The sequence below is a fragment of the Eretmochelys imbricata genome, chromosome 10 (genome assembly GCF_965152235.1).
Source record: "Eretmochelys imbricata isolate rEreImb1 chromosome 10, rEreImb1.hap1, whole genome shotgun sequence".
Classification (NCBI taxonomy): Eukaryota; Metazoa; Chordata; order Testudines; family Cheloniidae; genus Eretmochelys; species Eretmochelys imbricata.
This window is the reverse complement of record NC_135581.1, coordinates 68,759,404-68,777,751: the sequence shown is the minus strand read 5'-3', so window position 1 is coordinate 68,777,751 and position 18,348 is coordinate 68,759,404. Positions and strand designations below refer to the sequence as shown.

Genomic DNA, 18,348 nt, shown 5'->3' with positions numbered 1-18,348 from the left:
TTCTCTCTCTCTCAAAAAACAAGGGGGGAGGGGGGGGGAGAGAGTAAGGTTTCCTGCAGCTAAAGTTCCAGCCACAAGGTTCCCTACATTCAACACTCCACAGTGAGTAGGAATAGCTCCCATCTTTTCTTTTGCGTGCAGTCATCACAGCCTAAATCTTCTGCTGACCCGTTAAGCTATCTTGTCTGATTGTTTACAGCCACTGTATCAGGAGGCTGCATTTCCCTTGCAGTTCAGGCAATGGTTGCAGGGGGGCTCTGACCTTGTAAATCAGAGTGTAAATTTCTGCTCACCAAATGCAATGCAGGGTCCTACATATCCTCTTCTGATACCCTTGTTATCACTGCTTTGCTTGTCCTGGGTGCCACAGACAAGCAAAGCAAAATGTCTGGATGATAGTCGTCAATGACTCCTACGAAACAATCACCCCACCCCCTTTACAGAATAGCCCATGTAGCTAACATGAGAATTAAAAACAAAACAAAACTAGGATTAAATAAGAGGCTGTTTTATTGCATGCTGTTTAAATGTATTTAATCAGTTGTTTTTGTTTTTATATTTGACGGACGACTCCAGACTTTTCTTCCTCTCCCTCTCCCTGTTCCAATGCTTTGTTGTGGTAATATCCTTAAGGCTTATGTATGCCTGTGAGAACATTCCAAAAGAGAGGTTTGTTTTCATGAAGATATCTCACCCTCAATAAATTTCTTCCCAAAATCCAGTCAGCCCCATCATGTTGGCAAACGACTTTAGCAATTATATTCCAATGTGCCCGGGGACACTCAACCGTCTCAGCTGTTCTCTCATGTGTCTTCCTTCCCCCTTCGCTTTCTTGTTTGTATTTAGTGCTTTTCTTCCCCATGGGACTGTAACACTGCACAAGAGTCAGTTCCCAGCCTTTCAAGGAGGTGTCAGGATATTTCTGTGGCAGCATCTCCAGGGAACCCAATGTGCCAAAGCAATGCAATGGGGGGTGAGGGGGGGAATCACCCTTAAGAAACAGCTATGTGTCTTGGGACACTATCGTAAAAATATTCCATGAACATGGCTTTAGTGTAGCTCCTCTAGTTGGAGGCCAATATGTCTGAAAATATCTCTGGTCTCCAGTTTTGCTGAGTTGTGACACAACTGGAGTTGCTTAAAATCTAGAGGGCAGTATTTGGCTCAGGTTGATGGGGCTTGTGTATAGGAATGTGGTTTATTATTCTAGAACAGTTTGCCCTCTATTCCACCTTGTAATGTGTGGTGTGTGTTCGTTTTAAACCCATAGAGCAAGATGGAAAAACCAGGAGGAGCTTGAACAGAGCCAATGGGATTGGCTTTTGCCTTCAGTGCAACTAATGCAGATACACTTAGCGAAAGTCTTGGCTTTTAGATTCCCAGAACTCCATAACCCAAATCCATTTGCCTCCATTTACTGTTACATTTGCATGGCTAGCTGGCAACTCTACACTGTATAAGCCATAGGGCCCTCAAAGAGCAGCTGAGTGGAATAATAAATTTGTTTCTACTCCAAAGTGGTATTTAGTGCTTGAAAAGACACTGGAGGATATGCAGAGTTTTCTCTGTCTCTGAACCACATCCCACCTTGTAAACAGGAATCCAAGTATTCTTAAAAATATTTAAAACATCAACAGACAGAAATCCCAGAATCCCATCTTCTCTTTGGGACAATCAGTAAAGTTAACCACAGAAATGGTTCAGATGCCTATTTGTGGCACACTGAATAGGAGAACCAGAAACAATGAAAGCTACACTTTTTTTTTTCTGTCTTCCCTGCCCCATCTTATGTAACCTTTCTGTGACTTTCAGCTTCTTTCTCTTGTTCTACAAAAAATTCTCTAGGCTAAATGCATCTGGAAACCAAGCTTTGTTATGATTTGCTGGAAAATTCTCCCCAGTCAGTTTCTGAACTGTACTGTAACACTTTGCATGGCCCTGCTACTTGTAGCATAGGTTTACAGGTTTGAACCAGTTTTCCTCTCAGCAACAGTGGCGGTGGAAATAGCCCTGGTAGAGCCAGGGTGTAATGTCAACTCGCATTCTTCTCAATTGGCTGTTATCAGCACATTGCTGAAATTCTGGAAGACAGGAGTTAAAAGACCCTCTGACTACAGCCCTATTTATTATAAGTTTAGTATTGGAGAGAGGGATTTTAATGGAAACCACAATAATAAACTTTGCTATAAAGTGGAAGAAGCAAGTCTCTTTAAAGTATGGCTCTGGTTCAGCTCAGAGATTTCGATATAATTCCTGTATCCGTGCCCTTGTTGAAATGTCTGCTTGAAACCGGCTCCTCCTGCTAGATGAACAAAACCAAGCCTAATGGTCCTTCAGGAGATGAAATTGGACATCATGAAAAGAAATTCTGTTCTCCAATAAAGCCTTGGAGAATTGCTGTCTCCAGGCCATGTTGGATGATGAGAGCAAAAAAAAATTTTTTTAAGCAGTTCTGGAGACCAATTCAAAGCCCAGTGAAGTCAATGGGAGTCTTTCCTGTGGAGATAGCGATCTTCGGCTTGGGCCCATAGTGAAAAGAAGCAGTTGCTTCCAAACAAAGTGAATGCACAAGTTAGTTTGGCTGGGCTTTTTCAAAAGGGGAGGGGGTGTTGAAAACAAAGACACTTTCTACCCCTTGAATATCGGGGTTGCAGCAGGAGACCTTTTCTCATTTCTTTTCAAGTCCTTGAACACTTACAAGCATATATTTTATTTCTTTCCCCTCTCCCTCGTACCATTTTGCCAACAGAGGAGACTGGCTGCACGTTGCATTATGTTATCCCAAGGAGGCGGTTTTCACCATTGTGGCAGACGTCTACCAGCGGCAGACGGGGAGAGTGCACAGTGTAAAACACTACCTAGCAGCCCCTTCCTGGCCAAGCGTGCTCAACAGGACGGGCGAGCGGCTCTTCTACTTTGACAGTGCATTGGGGTGAGTGGGACTGTATAACTGACTCCTAACCACAGGCCCCAAGACTTGCCAGGACAGCCATCTTAAGGAAAGAGCATCCCACATTAGGGACCCTGCTCCCTCATCTGCCTTCCCTTATCTCCCATTGCGGCCTGCTCCCTCTGTGTTCAGTGCTTGGCTCCTCACTCTAATGTCTTTCAATCATGTTTCTGAGAGTAAAGAATGTATTGGTGATGAGCAGCTGGACATCACTAGGGTGAGGAAGCGGGAAGTTGGATCGTTAATAAGAGTAGGAAACTGAAATGGGGGCGGGGGGGAATGGCATCAGTCCTGTCAGCCATCCATCACCCTCCAAAAAAACTTCCTCAAGCTTCTGGGCGGAACTTGGCAGCACTAAGTTACTGCCGTTTGATTCTCAAAATTTGGCATTGATTCCAATAAGAACCAAATCCCAAGCCAGAAGTTTTACAAGCTTATCTGCATTCTCTGAGCTTATATCCTGCCAGCACAGTCTGTCTTGTGCTATTTTGGCTCTCCCACTTCCAGTTCTGGGTGCAGAAAATATAAATTAAGGAGAGAAGATAACCAAGCATTTACAAACTTCTAAACTAGTTAATCTTGATTAGACTTTTGGGCAAAGTTTCAGGGTGTGTGTGGGTGTCTTATTTTATCTGACCTCCAATGCCCAGGTCTGCAAGTTGTATTTATTGTGGTGCTATCTGCAGAAGCAATATATTTTAGCCTTTTGCTGGAATTGACAGTCAAGTCAATTGACAGTCAAGTCAAAACATAAATATTATCATTGTGATTTTTAAATGGTTACTCAGACTGATACATGACAGACACTAGTAGTGTATATATCTCTGCCTGACACCATACCTGTTCCATCTTCACTCTGCAAACCTTTTGTGCTCCTTCCAAAAGAAAATTTAAGACTGGGGGTCAAGCTATGCTCTGGTGTAAATTTGGAATAACCTCTTGGAAGTCAAGAGTTGTTCCAGATTTACACTTGTGTCAGAGAGAGCACAGTTTGGCCCATTGTCTGTATTAAAGGTATATAAAATGCAGGGTTATCAAGAGCATCTTTGTGACAGGCTGGGAGACCTTGAACTGTCATTCATGAAAGCAAAATTAAAGGGAAAACATGAACACAAAAATTGTGCTGAAATTCTACTGCTCAATGATTCCCCCCCCCACCCCATTGAGAAAGTTGCTTCTTTCTCCCCTAAGCTTCAGTCTCTTTGAAAGTGCTGGGGACTACATCCCCCACGCTGGTGTCCACATCACTAGAGTGGTGGTCACTGTGTTGATATACATATTAAAAGCCATCACACCTCAACAAACTGACTATCTGGAGTGGGTGACCATCATAGGGTGGTGATTCCAGTGCAGTGTGTCTGAGAGACTTAGAACTACCTTTCACAGTCTGTGTGCCTGAGCTGGTTAAAAAGGGGAAGCCCTGGATAATTCTCACATTTTGATAGTGTGAGGCAAGCCTTAAAGAAGAGGCAGAGTTGCCCCTCAGGTATCTTTTTCAAAAGAAATTCTAGGGGCAGTCGAAATGTGTTCCTGAGCCCAAATCCTCCCATCTGTTTATAACCGTGTGGCTCCCATGGCTGGCAGTGGGGTTTCACAGGTATGTGAGAGGTTTCACAGATGTGTGAGAGCAGAATTAGGCCCCCAGTATTGAATTTTGCAGAGCAGTGCTTGTGGGAAACAAAAACAAAAAAAAAGTGAATTAAAAACAAAACAGTGAACAGAAACAGCATTAAGAATCACAGGGAAATGCAGGATCTTCACAAGTCCAAATGTTATAACCTCCCTTACCCTTCTCCACTTTGCTGAAACTCTTCCGAGCCGCTAAACTAATATCCTTGGGATAGACATGTCTTGTGCTTAAGACACTGGATGGGGGACTCAGATAATCTAGATTCTAAGCCCAGCTCTGCCACTGACTTCCTGTGTGACTTTGGACAAGTCATTTATGCTCTGATGCAGTTGCCCCTCTATTAAATAGGGAAAATAATCCTTTGTCTTGTCTATTTAGATTGTAAGCTCTTTCGGGCAAGACCTCTCTCTTACTGTGCAGGTATAACGACCAGCACAATGGGGCTGCGATTTTCGAGACCTGTGGGTTCTACTGTCATACAAATAATGAATAGTAGTAATATTAATAAGACCCAAATACCTTCCATTAAAGAAAAATAGAGAAACCACAGCTTAGTGTTCTGCTAAAATATTTGCAAAAAAGGTACAATGTGTGCCATACGCATCGCCCATTGTGCCTAACCTACCAATGCAACGAACACTGAAGTCAGGTCAGACATGTCAGATTTTAAAATAAAAGCAGAAAATAGTCATTCATTCAAACACTGTATGTAACCAGTCAAATCCTGGAGTGTATATTGTGCCATGTGGGACTCAGCAATGCTATAAATGTGTTCTCATGATAGGAACTGTGAAATAATTATTTGCTCATTTGTTCTCCCTTTCAATCTGTACAACATGTTACCCAAATGATGCAAACAGTTTATTTACCAGGGAAATGCATGCTAAAATAGTTACTCATGAGGGTGTGCAGGGGACAGCCATGAGCTGCCTGCTGTTCTTCTCGACTTTGAACACGCAGATTGATGGGCCCTGACCTGACTTTGTTCTGGAACTATAGGGCTGTTTGTTTTTTATTTAGTGAAGCTTTGCTTTTTTTAGACTGACTGAAAATAGACATTGAGTTTTTGGAGGCTTTATTAGCTTTTATTTCATAATCTGTGGGATGCTCCCCCTTCTCTTTTCAGCCATGTGTGCTAGATCTCTGGAGAGGAACCAAGTGTACTTATTTGTTTTCATTTGCCTAGAAGGAGTATTAAAATGAACCCTTTTCAATAAAGCTTAGGTATTTTCCTGATACTGTAGCTGAGCTGTTTGTCATTTTAATCCAGCCTAAACTACAAAATAGACAAAGTGGAAAATATACTTAGAACCGCTAGAAAAATGAGCCTAAGGGTCAGAGAATTGGTACAGTGGCTGCTCCAAGTGTTGTTGTTTCTGCCCACTTTGAGATGAATTTTGCCTGGAAGGGACGGTCTGGGATGAGGCAATGCAAAGGCAGAGAGCCCCAGTGGGAGCTGCTGGAGTCCTCTGCCAGGCATAATACCTCCAGGACTATAGCGAGAGCATGGCTGCTACTCCATTCTCTGGCCAGATGCAGCCCAGCTCCGGTAGCCCTCTGGAAGGGTGGTGGCTGGCTCCCTCTAGGCAGTCTAGTGGTAATGCACTTGGAGTACAATTCTACACAAGTATAAGGACAGCAGTTGTTCCAGGCCTCCACACCAAGTCCCCATGACGAGGAGCTGTTTGCACCCTCATGCAGAACCAGGCATAGGTGCTGGAACTAGGGGTGCTTACGGTGCTACTGCACACCCCTGGCTTGAAGTGGTTTCCATTATATGCAGGGTTTACAGTTTGGTTCAATGGCTCTCGGCGCCCCCACTAAACAAACTGTTCCAGCACCCTGGGACCAGGCAAAACCTGACTTTCTGGTTTGTCCATAGTGTGTGCTGTATTATGGGTTACTAAAGAGGATGAAGGTGTTGCTGAAGTAACTTTCCTCAGAAAAACATTACAAGGGGGAGTTTCATGCAGTACAGATCCTGTCTCTTGCCAGATACTCCTCTGATGGCTCCCTGGGTAGCTCTGATCCTTTCATTCATTTTGTAATGGTCTCATTTGTTAGGTACCTATTTGTCGTCCTCCAAGCTCATGAAGCTCGAAGAGGGCACAGTTATTGCTCTCAGCGAGGCTGTGAACGCATTAAAATCGTCACACGTATGTCCTCGAAGGATTCCTGGAGTTGTGCCCTTAACCCTTTTTTGGAGAATAACAGGAGACCAGCTACACAGCACTCAATGTCTCAGCGACTGACTGTGCCTTGCAGCCAGTGTGGGGCCCCACAGGTACAGAACTGACTACTTCTTTGCAATGCTAATCAGAACTTCCTCTGTAGAATGTAAGCATCTGTAGCAGGGTAGTTACCGGCCCCGGCCCCGGCCCCGGCCCTGGCCCTGGCAGGGATGAGGCCAGTCCTGGGAGAGGGCAGGGCTGTGGGGAAAAAGCCAGGCTGATTAAGGGAGCAGCCGCAGCTGTGGCTCAATCCGGCCCAGCTGGCCCCTATAAGAGGCTGTGAGCCAGGAGCCCACTCAGTCTCTCTCTGCCAATAGAGGGAGAAGGGCTTGGTTGCAAGGTGCTGAGCAGGATACCTAGATTGGAGCAGGGCTGGGGAAAGGCCAGAGGAGCTGGGAGCTCCGACCTGGAAAGCCTCAGGCTGAATAGGTGCAGGGTTGCAGAGGGGCAGCCCATGGGTAGGCGGAGGCAGCAGGTCCAAAACCCCCTTGCCTGCGATGAGTGGTGTATATACTACAGTCTGCCCCCGATACAAGGGGCTAAGTGGGGTCTGGCAGTAGCCCAGACTGAGGCAAGGTGGGGTTAGAGGGTGGGGGTTCCCCTGGGTGGGGAGACCCAGAACCTGAGAGGTGGGGGTACTGCCAAGGAGGCAGCACCCCAGAGAAAGGGGCCCTGGGCCCTGGAAGGGACACGGGGGCTGGCGGTCAGGCAAATCACTGGCCTGCAGAAGATGCTCTGGTAGCTGGAGGAGCTAATTCCCGATGACTACCAGCAGGAGGCGCCGCAGGGGTGAGTCTGCACCATTACAGCATCTTTATAAGAAGGTAATTTACACAAGGTATGCGGAAGGCCCTTAGGCAATTCCCTCTGCTCCTGAACATGACCAGAAGGTAGGATAGCATAGTATGAGGTCTGGTTTTCTACAGCATTTTATAGTATGCTGCAGAGACAGACAACTTCTTTGAGGTCCGTTAACTGGAAGCAAATGAAGCATATATTTGTAGCAACTCAAGTTGTCACTGGGATTGTTGAGTTGTATTTTAGCTTTGAATTTAAATGTACAATATATATTTTTGCTGTTCTTCAAGCTGAGGCATGATGATCATAGTCTATCTGTATTTTAAATAAATTAATAGCCATGCAAATTCTGATCTCACTTACTTTGGATTTACACCACTGTACATCCTGTGAAGTCATCCCAGATTCACACTAGTGTAACTGAGAGCAGAATCTAGTCTATAATGCACAAACAAGGCATGTGCATCCTTAACACTAAGATGAAGACAATGTCATGTAGTCAGTTATTAGCTAATGTGACGAAAGTCTTTTGAAAAATGACTATTGCCCAAGAGAAGTATACGATTCTAGTATACATGAATCAAGTATTCTGATTCAAAAATACAATGCAATTAATTTCAGAATCAGCCAAGCAGACCAGTTCATATGATTATGAAGCCAGAAGGGCCCATTGTGACAATCTAGTCTGATCACCTGTATAACAGTCCGTAGGACTTCCCTGAATTAATTAATGCAGGGGCACTCCACGCAGATCAGAGGACATCGTGGTTTTCCAGATCTTTTGGAAATATCCCTTCCAGAAGGTGGTAATTCCAGGACACTAATCACCATGTTGGCTAATCATTGTTACGTGATCTGATTCCTGGAAAAACCTCTTTCGTTCGTGAATGGTACCTGTAGAACTGACTGTTTCTAATGAAACATTCAGAGGCTCAATATGTGATCTAAACATAAGATGCAATCTGGATGGCTATGCCTTACTTAAACATTTAATAGTGTAGCCAAAAAATGTACAGTAACTCAATTCTACTTTCTGTGGCATCTTTAGGTTCACACTAAGTAGTTCCTCATACCATGACCCTGCAAACACCTATGCATGTGCTTATCTTTTTAAATGGATCTAGAATTTGCAAAATTCAAAGGCAATGACATTATCAACACTGAAAATTAACAAAGGATGACATTTTTACAATAGTGATTGAGTTGGTTTTTGCCCTTCCTTTTACCAGAGTTGCCCCTCCCCCCCCCCCCAAAATTGGCATTCAAAATGTTTGAAAATTGTCCCATTTTCCATTCAGTTCTAGTACCTTTTACTCACATAAGTAAAATTAAGCATGTGCTCTTATGCTTACTCTGCAATGAGTGCCATTGAAATCAGTGGGGCTGCTTACAGAATAGCACTAATTAATAGGTATGAGAATGGTGGAATCAGGCCTCTTGTCAATAAAAGTCAGACATATATGGTGCTGGACATAAGAGATGAATCAGAATGAAAAACAAATAAAACAGCGGAGGGTTAGATTATTGAATCCGTCCACTCCCCTTTGCATATCCTTCAGCAACAAATGATCAGTTTTCTAAATGCATTCTTGCACCAAGTTTCCATACAGGAGGATGAGAGGGTAAGAAAGAACTGGAGTTTATAGGCAAGTATAACCATGGTATCTAGGCACTGACAATCCTGTATTTGGAGGTATTTGCTCTCAATTTAGATTGATTTTGAGTAACTCTTATCATTTTTATCCTAATCTCTTCTTATCTAGCTAAATGGATAAATTCATGGAGGTTAAGTCCATTAATGGCTATTAGCCAGGATGGGTAAGGAATGGTGTCCCTAGCCTCTGTTTGTCAGAGAGTGGAGATGGATGGCAGGAGAGAAATCACTTGTTAGGTTCACTCCCTCTAGGACACCTGGCATTGGCCGCTGTAGGCAGACAGGATACTGGGCTGGATGGACCTTTGGTCTGACCCAGTATGGCCATTGTTATGTCATTATGTTTTAATGAGCTTTACATTGTTTGTGATTAAGGTTCATAACCTGCAAAAATATACACTTTGGAGTATTTGCAGGATGGCATTCCAGGGGTGCGTGGGGGATGGAATGGGCAGTTGATACAATTTTTTTTGTTAATGAACAATTGTTTGTGAGCCATTTTTCCCCCCCCCACCCCAAGCTTCTTCCCTTCATATAATTACAGGTTGCTATCACTAGTAAACCCTCAATCAAATATGTAAGAATCCAGATCCAGTCTTCCAGTAGAGCTGACATACAGAGTCACTTGAAGTCAGCTTTCATTAAGGTATGCTTTCTACCAGACTTGAATTAGTGATTTAAATAGGGAAACTCCCTTTCCTGTAAAAGTTACTGCAAAATCTTTAAGACCGTGAAAGCAATAAAAATGGGAAGCTAGACTAGAAGATTCATATGCATTGTTTCTCTTATTTATAATTATGGGGACTAGCATTTGGCTCTAAATAAAATCAGTGGGAGTTTTGACTGTAATAGGACCAGTATTGGGGGCCTTAATAAAGAAGACTTTTATTGGATTAAAATCCACTATTCTGTTTTTGAGAAAGTAAAAACAAAAACCCAGGTCACTCTTTTGTAGCTGATATAAAGCAGATTACCATTTAGAGCTGGGCAAATTTTCACACATTTTCAGTGGTTGTTTTTTAAATGCAGATTCACTTAACAAAATCATGTTTTTGCTGAATTGTTTAATTGGAAATGTTTTGACATTTCTTAACTGAAACCTTTTGATGTAGCTTGAAATTTAAAAATTAACTTTGAATTTATTTTTAAACATTTTAAAATGTTTGAAAATGAAAATAAAATTGACCCAGACTGAATTCACTTTTTACTAGAAATTTTTCAAAATTTAATTTTCCATTATGACCCAAAATTATTATTGTATAACTATTATGCCCAGCTCTATTTAGTACTGTGGGGATTGAAAGATGTGCAGATATGACTGCATAGCTGTAAAGGTTTCCTCATTAGACAGTATGCTTGCGTATGTACTGTCAGAGTGTACCTGTGCATTTGAGATGCTGTTACTGCTAATGAATGCCAGCTCAGGCAGTGTGGCATTCTTATGGATTCAAAGTAGCTGGGATTTATTGTCCGCTGCATTGGTTCCTCTGTCCCCCTGCCCCAAAAAAGCAAGGATGAGTTAACTGAGGCTGCATCACCAGCTGTACTGAACTGTAAAATGCACGTATGTATGTATCAGGTGTTCCCACACAGACCTACTTAGAGATGATGGGAGAAGCCAATGGCATTTTGTAAAACTTCAGAGTTTTCCAAAGCTTTAATTCAAACCATTACTTTTCAAAGGAAATTTAATTGTGAAAACGTGTATATGGAAAGCAGTGCTGTGCAAACAGTATGGATTCCTGTTTGCCCTGCTTCTCTAAAGGCCTAGAGAATTGGGGGAAAACACCCAAAAGAACAAGCTATGCAACAGTCCAGAACTCTTGTTTTACCAAACAAAACTCAACCCTCAAGTGTGGTTCTTAATTTATAATCTGCTGTTTCCAAATTTGGCAAAATGAACTCTCCCAGGTCTAGGAAGCTGACACATTCATCTGTTATTTGTGTCAGAAAAGTCCCAGTTCATATTAGCATCCTAAACAGCTTCTCTCCACCATTCCATGACCCACAATTAATTCCTACCCTTGACCCTGTGTTATCCTTGCCTTTCCTTTTATTCTGTGACCCTGCAGTGGCCCTTTCCCAATTCTTTTTTCCTGTTGGAACTCCCTCCTCCTTCTACCCCTGAAATCTCTCTGTGCTCTTAACTTTGAATATCCTGTTGCAGGGAAAAGCAGCCCTAGCAGTCTTTGTGCTGGGTTTTGGCCAATGTATATCCAGGCGCATCCACCTTGGGCCTGTATTCCCTGGAGAGCACACATCAGAAGCATGAGATTTGAACTCATTGGTGATTAGGGTTGCCAACCCTGCTGGATTAATTACTGGAGACTCCAGATCAAAGATTAATCTTTAATTAAATATTGTCATGTTGTTAAATCTCCGGGAATACGTCCAACCAAAACTGGCAACCCTATAATGGTGATAAGCATCCAGAAGGTTTTGAACCATCTGAGCACTAGATTCACCTCATGCCATGTTATGCCTCTTATGCAGAAATCCTAATAAAAGCTATCAGGCACTTACTGTATTGTTTTTAAACCTGACTTTAAGAATAACATTGAAGGAGCAAAGAAATTTAGAGTTAATGCTTCCATTTCATCAGTGTGCCTAGGTATCTAATTCCATAAGGTATTAGTACCGAAGGTCACCCATAGTTAAGGTTACAATTCTGTCACTGAGGTCACAGATTCTGTGACCTTCTGCGGGAGGTGTCAGCCCTGAGGCTGTTGCAACAGCAGCCGCCAGAATAGCGGACTGGCGACCAGCCCCAGGGCCTCCAGAACAGCAGCTGGGGCTGGAGCAGCCTGTTGGGCTGGAGCAATTGCAAGCCCTGGCAGCATTCCCCCAGAGTAGTCTTAGTGAAAGTCAGACAGGTCACAGGCCTCCATGGATTGTTGTTTATTGCCTGCGACCTGTCCGTGACTTTTATTAAAAATACCCATGACGAAATCTTAGCCTTACCCATAGTTTATACAGCTCCCTGATGGAGAACTACATGAGCTTCAATACCACGCCATGATATGGAGTAGTCTTAGTTCTGAATTTCCGTTGAGGAGAACGGGAGCATGAGATACCTAAACTGCAACTCCCACGAGGCCTGGCGGCAGCATTTCCCAATTAAAATACTTCAGTTTGACAAATTTCTTAGTAATCAAATTTCCACTGAAAAAATTGCATTTGTCCAGAGAGAGAATCATTTTTTAAAGCCAGGTACTGAGACCTCTAACTGACCTTAAATGCACCTGTGTGAACAGAGGCTTGATTAAAAGTAGGCTGAAAACATGACCACCAGTGGATTGTGTTTCACAACTCCTACTGTTTTAATTTAGCAACGAGGCTCTTTGAGGCACAGACCCTGACTACCTCTATTTTCATATAGCACACAGCTCATCAGACTTAAGTTAAACTATTATTCATTTTCTCCAGTGATGAAAAACCTCTTCAGGAGCTGGTACCTCTTACATGTTAATTATAAATGTGTTATGGAGTATAAATGCTTGATCTCGCCTGTCTGTGAGAAGGGAATTACAAAACACAGGAGATAGGCAGCTTTAAACTCTGGTCCTGTTAGTCCACAGACTGTTTCAGCTAATCCTATCCTGTATTTTGGTTGCAGATAAATGATGAAATTTTCCTGTTCAATAGCCAGGGGATATTCTTCTTGGTGCTAGACGCATGTTCAGGAGCAGTCGTGAGTAGGCGGCACTTTGACACAGTGAGTGCTATAGATGCTGCCAGTGCAATAACTGATTATGTTCAAACATCTATAGAAGAGAGGTAAGCAGGGTGTTAAACTTTAAGTTCATGTAGCAACATGTGGGTGATAGACAAAGAGGAAAACGACCTACTTTTCATAGCTGATCTTGTGCCTGGTGAAATCTGACCAATTGAGGCTTTTCCAAAAATCAGATTTTCTCCAGAAAATAAAAAAAAACCCGCTATGCGCTCTTAGAGGGTTACACAGACTGCAGACGGAGACGCATTTTCTGGAAAACTGGCACTTCCATTTAAGTTAACAGTTTGTTTTCCACCCTGAGATACATAAGGCCTTTTGCAATGACATTTGCAGTTTTATTCATTTACGCTGGTGTCCAACTGAAACGGCAGCAATTTCCTGGCAGGGGATGACTCATTTTTTTTTTTTTTCCATTGCTGAAAAGGGGGAGAGTTTGTTTATTCTTGCCGGTGGCTGGCTGTTTGCTTTTTTTGATGGAGAAGAATCAGAGGTGTGCCAGACTCTCCCGCAGGACTTTTCTTGGGCAAGCCAGTTAATTGACCTGCCGGCTCTGTTACCTTAGATGTGCTTCAGCAAGGAGCTGGACCATCTCTGTGTCTGTTCCACATTCCTTGTGGTTTTCTGTGTCACCACATAAACATGGAACAGCAGAGATTTATAGAAAAATTCTTGGCTGCTGGTAAAGGCAGGTCAAATAACCAGAAAACAGACTTTCACTCCAAGGCATTTCTGAGCAGTTCATGACCATGGATACAAACGCTGCTGAGCTATCCCATGTGTGTTGTCACAGGAGCCACTCACTGCTAGGGGTGCCACCTCCTGGTCCTTCGGGGGATTAGCTCTTTCCAGGTGCTGTGCCCTCCTCTAAAGGTCTCTGTACCATCATTCTCTCTCATCTTGCAGCCCCACTCACTCCAGCTTCCTCTTTGCGACTTGGCCCTCTGGCCAGGTCACTATGGTCCTCCCTTCTGGGATATCAAAGTCTTCCCATGCAAACTGTCCAAGGCAGTCTGTTCTCCACTGCCTGCTCTGAGCCACTTCCCCAGTGGCTGGTAGGAGAACCCTGATCCACCCTCAGGAGTAGAACAGTAGGTTCCAACTCGGACCCTCTACTCAGTAGCCAGGGTCTGGTCCCTCCTGGACCTTACTGCCTCTCCCTAAGCCTCTTCTGGCTTTCCCTCCTTTTCTGGGTTTGCCAGCCCCTCACATCTCTCTTTTCCCAGGGAGCAACTGCAGACTGCTGCTGTCAGCTATTAGGCTTTATAAATGCCCTCTTTTTCCCATCAAGCTGAGCCTTATCTAATTAATCCTTGCTCCCAGGCTCCTCCTCCAATTAACTGAGGAGTTAATTGGCCCAGGTAGCCACCATAACCACTCCAGAGCTTGTGTGGGGTGGATACCCCATCATATCTATATGTGAATATATGAAATAATCTACGCACACATACCCACATAGATACATGCATGGTCTGGGTTCATATTTCACAGGCACAAACAGTTAGTCAGTCACTTGAATGCTACCAACTGTGCCGATAATTCATTGCAGGTGCAATTCATTGTGGGCTCAGAATTGCATCTGTGAGGTTAGAAGCCAGCCTCTGGCTTGACTGAGAATCAGATGCAGTATGCAGGTGGTATGAATGTGTATGAGTTTGGGACTATATTTTATTTCAAGTGAATTTTTTCCTGGGGATAATATTGACACCCTATGTAGGGTATGCTTTTTCAATCATTTTTGCTTTGTTTTGGCTCAGAATGAAATGAAGGTGACATTGACAAGGTAAAGCCTTGATTCAGGAAAGCGTTGGAGCATATGCTTAACTTTTAAGCCTTGTTATGTGAGATTGAAGTCAATGGGACTTAAGTATATGCTTAAGTGCTTTCCTGAATTGGGGCGTAAAGATCCAACAGACACTTAGCAAGAATATTGTGCTATAATAATTGTCCTTCTTTTCAGCTCAGTTGTTCTTGTGTGCTCTAAAGACGGTTCAGAAATGATGGGAAGCTCCGAAATGTCTGTTTTTACAAGGTTAGGTTCTGCAAAGCCTATTGTCTTCCACAAAAAAGGTGACTATATTTATGTGAATTACACTGCCATGCCTTCTTTGACTAAAACTGAAAGTGCATTTGTCTAGCAAAAATGTGCAAGCACCACCTTCTGAGTTTATAAATACATACTGTGCTATAAAAGATACCAATATGATCTCAGGAAAATTGTTGAAAAGCTTGAGCCTCAGAGCTAGGTGGAAATTTGAGGAATTTGTACCCTTGTTACAAATCTAAAACTGAACCCATCTCACCAATAAATAGCCACATTTTGTCCACTTTTCACGCCAAAAAACAAAACAAAAAGAAGTCCTGTTTGTTCAGAAACAGATTCATTTCCACTGGAAAAAGGATAGACTCCAACATTAAAATTCAAACATTTTCCAGAGGAAAAAACAGCCATGAAGTTAAGTTTAATAAAAAGAAAAATACCCTGAAATGAAATTCAGATGAGAGCAAAATGTGGATCATGATGGGGGGGGGGGGGGGGGAATCACCAGTTTTGGATGACCTTACTTATACTTGATTTTTCCTGCAAGATCATTTGCAGTAGCAAGAAATTTTACAGTGGTCAACTAATCTATAATAAAGTGCCCCTTCAGTTCAGATAAAAATAAGAAGCTGAACCTTTTTCTCAAAACTGAAATGAGATCATTGGTTTTAGTGTGTTCTTGCAGCTCTGCACTTTCCAAGACTAGAAGCAGACATTCCAAAATACCATAAGAAGGGCTTTTCTCACTGTAGTCACAACCCGACTGGGAGATGAAGAAACCCAGATCTCAAAAGTTTCTTTTTTCCAGGCTTATTTCCAGACCAAAAAACTTGAGATAATTTTGGTTGAACTAGATTGCAATCTGGAGTAGGGGTTTGTCCATCATTCCCTGTAATGGTGGTTGCTAGCACTGTCTTTGCTGGGGTACCTATTCCACCCTCATTACCACTTCAGTTTCCAGTCAGTGGATTGACTTCTTCTGCAAGGAAGGTGAAGTGCCTTTTGGTTGGTTGTCCAGAGTTTGTTGCCCTCCCGGGATGGGACCTCATCCAAAGCTCACTGCAGTCAATGGATTTTTTTTCCATTGGCATCTGTGGTTTAATCAGGCCCATCTACAGTTTCCTTTTTGCTCCTTTACAAAGATCTTTATTGATTTTAAAACAAGAAAGGGAGGGAATGTAGTGATACAAAACTGTGGCACAATCCTAATACCATTAATTGGTCCTTAGGCAGGCAAAACACCCGCTGTCTTCAGACTGAGAAAACATAGCAAGGTCAGAACTTCTTAAAGTGCGCTAATGCCGGACCCTGCTGCTGCTGCAGATAAAACTCCCATTGACTTCCATGGGAGCAGAACAATCAAATGAAGGGACATCCAGATTTACATCTGCACTTCCGTCCTCCAGATCAAATTCTGCCCTCAAGTGCATACAATTTCCCTTCAAAGGGAGTTGCACGTACTCACCTAAGGACGGAATTTGAAACAGAGTACCTACCAGCACTACCGAGTGCTGAGGAACTGCATAGCTCCAAGAACATCAGAGGTACTTGATTATGCTGTAGTGCCCCAGACCAACAGACTTAATCTTGAATTTCCTGTCTCTTGTTGCTTTTAGATGAAATGCTTGTCAAAGGTTTAGTGTGAATGTAGCAGCCATGTGCACACTGTACTGGCTGTGCCATATTTCCATACAGTAATCCTGCTGGAAAATAGAAGGTTGGCCAAGTACCACTTTTGTGGAGTAATTCCTTTAGTTGATAAGAAAATCAGCCAGCCATCTGTGATTTGGTTTGATACCTCTTAAGCAGAGGTCAGAAGTGGAGTTGGCTGTATTTTCAGTCACGCTTCTTTCTTTTGGCATCTGTTTACAGCAGTGAAGTAACTTATCCAGAAAAAAAATATTTTAAACTTATTCTGCTTGGTTTAAGTGGCCATGTTAGCTCACTCATATTACTCCTGAAAATGAGTGGAGAGCATACACTTCAGATCAAGGAGGGCAGGTTTGCCTTTGTGCTCATTTTAGTTACTGAGCAGCTGTGCTGTTTTTCGTTGGTGGTTTGTTTGTTTTTTGACTTTGCAGAAAGTAATTTTCATTTTTTAGCCATTGAAACACTAAAAAAATCAGTCTTTGGCAGAAACCAAATGTTTTCAGTGTTTTGATGAAAACAGACATTTTTGAAGAAAGTTGAAAACTTTTTGTAGTCTTCTTAGGATCTAAAAACCCTTCCTGATCAGCTGCATTCAGCGTACTTTACATGCATGATTCTGTCCTCCACCATGGCTCTCAACATCACTACTTTGGTGTAGAAAGAAGTGGGAAATGCCTCACACAGAATACCCCTATCTTAATGAAAATCCATGTTGCTGCAGGAAGCAGAAGGTGCTGGTAGTTTGGTTGGTAGCATTCTTTGAGCCAGTAATGAACTGATACTTTAGCATGATGCTAGGCGACAGTGTGCTGCTGCTCTCTTTTGGATGAAATAAGAAACCAAAGAACTGGCTTTTCAGAAGCACCAGGGTGTTTGACCAGATGTCCATGACAAAGTTGAATCTGGGTAATTCTATTAAAATTCCCCCGATGCTTCAGTTGTATGCAGAATTTGACTCCACAACTCTGATGTTGTCTGGTCCCTATTTTAACAGTGCACAATCCACTCCAGAGGTGGTTATATGGGAATGAGGGTTGAAACATTTCCTCTAAATGTATGTGGTTTGATCCTGATGGCACAGAAGCCACTGTCAAAACTGCCATTCACCTTAGTAGGAACCGGATTGGGACCTTGTTGCCTGGAACTGCAACTCTTACTCACATGAAAAGTGTTTACATTAATAGTCCTGTTGCATGAGTAGGATTGAGCCCATAGTTGGCAAATAGCCTTGAGATCATTTACAACAGAAGGTATCATACAAATGTAATCTATTATTAAAATAAAAAGCCACATATGACTGTGCAGCACAGCCCTATGGGAAGTCAACACAGGGAACAACAGCTTAGGCATAGCCAAGAAAACTGATCTAACCTAATAAAATAAGGATTCAAAATTCCCTAGCCAATTTCATCCAGTCAGATATGAAAAAATAACAGCATTTAAAAACAAACAGAACAATAGTCCCACTACCTCAAACCTGGGACCTCCGTCACAGTTAATTGAAATTCCTGAGGACAGTGCAATCAAAATCCTGCTTCAGTGTGGCTTATCTCAGGCATTGTTACCCTCCTTCATCCTTCCTTATGTTTTATAAAACATTATGTTACTGTAATCCAAGCAAAGAAATGGCCAGAATGTTTCCTTGATCTGTGCAGTGTGTT

The 18,348-nt window shown here is 42.7% G+C and overlaps 1 protein-coding gene across 1 annotated transcript in view; it reads left to right on the top strand.

Moving 5' to 3' along the window:
* The window catches only part of LOC144271111 (cell surface hyaluronidase CEMIP2-like), a 73,381-nt gene that overhangs the window by 54,628 nt on the left and 405 nt on the right, over nucleotides 1-18,348 (top strand). Inside the window, exons 19-24 of the mRNA XM_077828218.1 lie at nucleotides 2,750-2,932; nucleotides 6,645-6,864; nucleotides 9,169-9,231; nucleotides 9,808-9,909; nucleotides 12,880-13,040; nucleotides 14,957-15,066. Of these exons, the coding sequence (XP_077684344.1) occupies nucleotides 2,750-2,932; nucleotides 6,645-6,864; nucleotides 9,169-9,231; nucleotides 9,808-9,909; nucleotides 12,880-13,040; nucleotides 14,957-15,066 (839 nt within the window). The remainder of the gene's footprint in view (nucleotides 1-2,749; nucleotides 2,933-6,644; nucleotides 6,865-9,168; nucleotides 9,232-9,807; nucleotides 9,910-12,879; nucleotides 13,041-14,956; nucleotides 15,067-18,348) is intronic.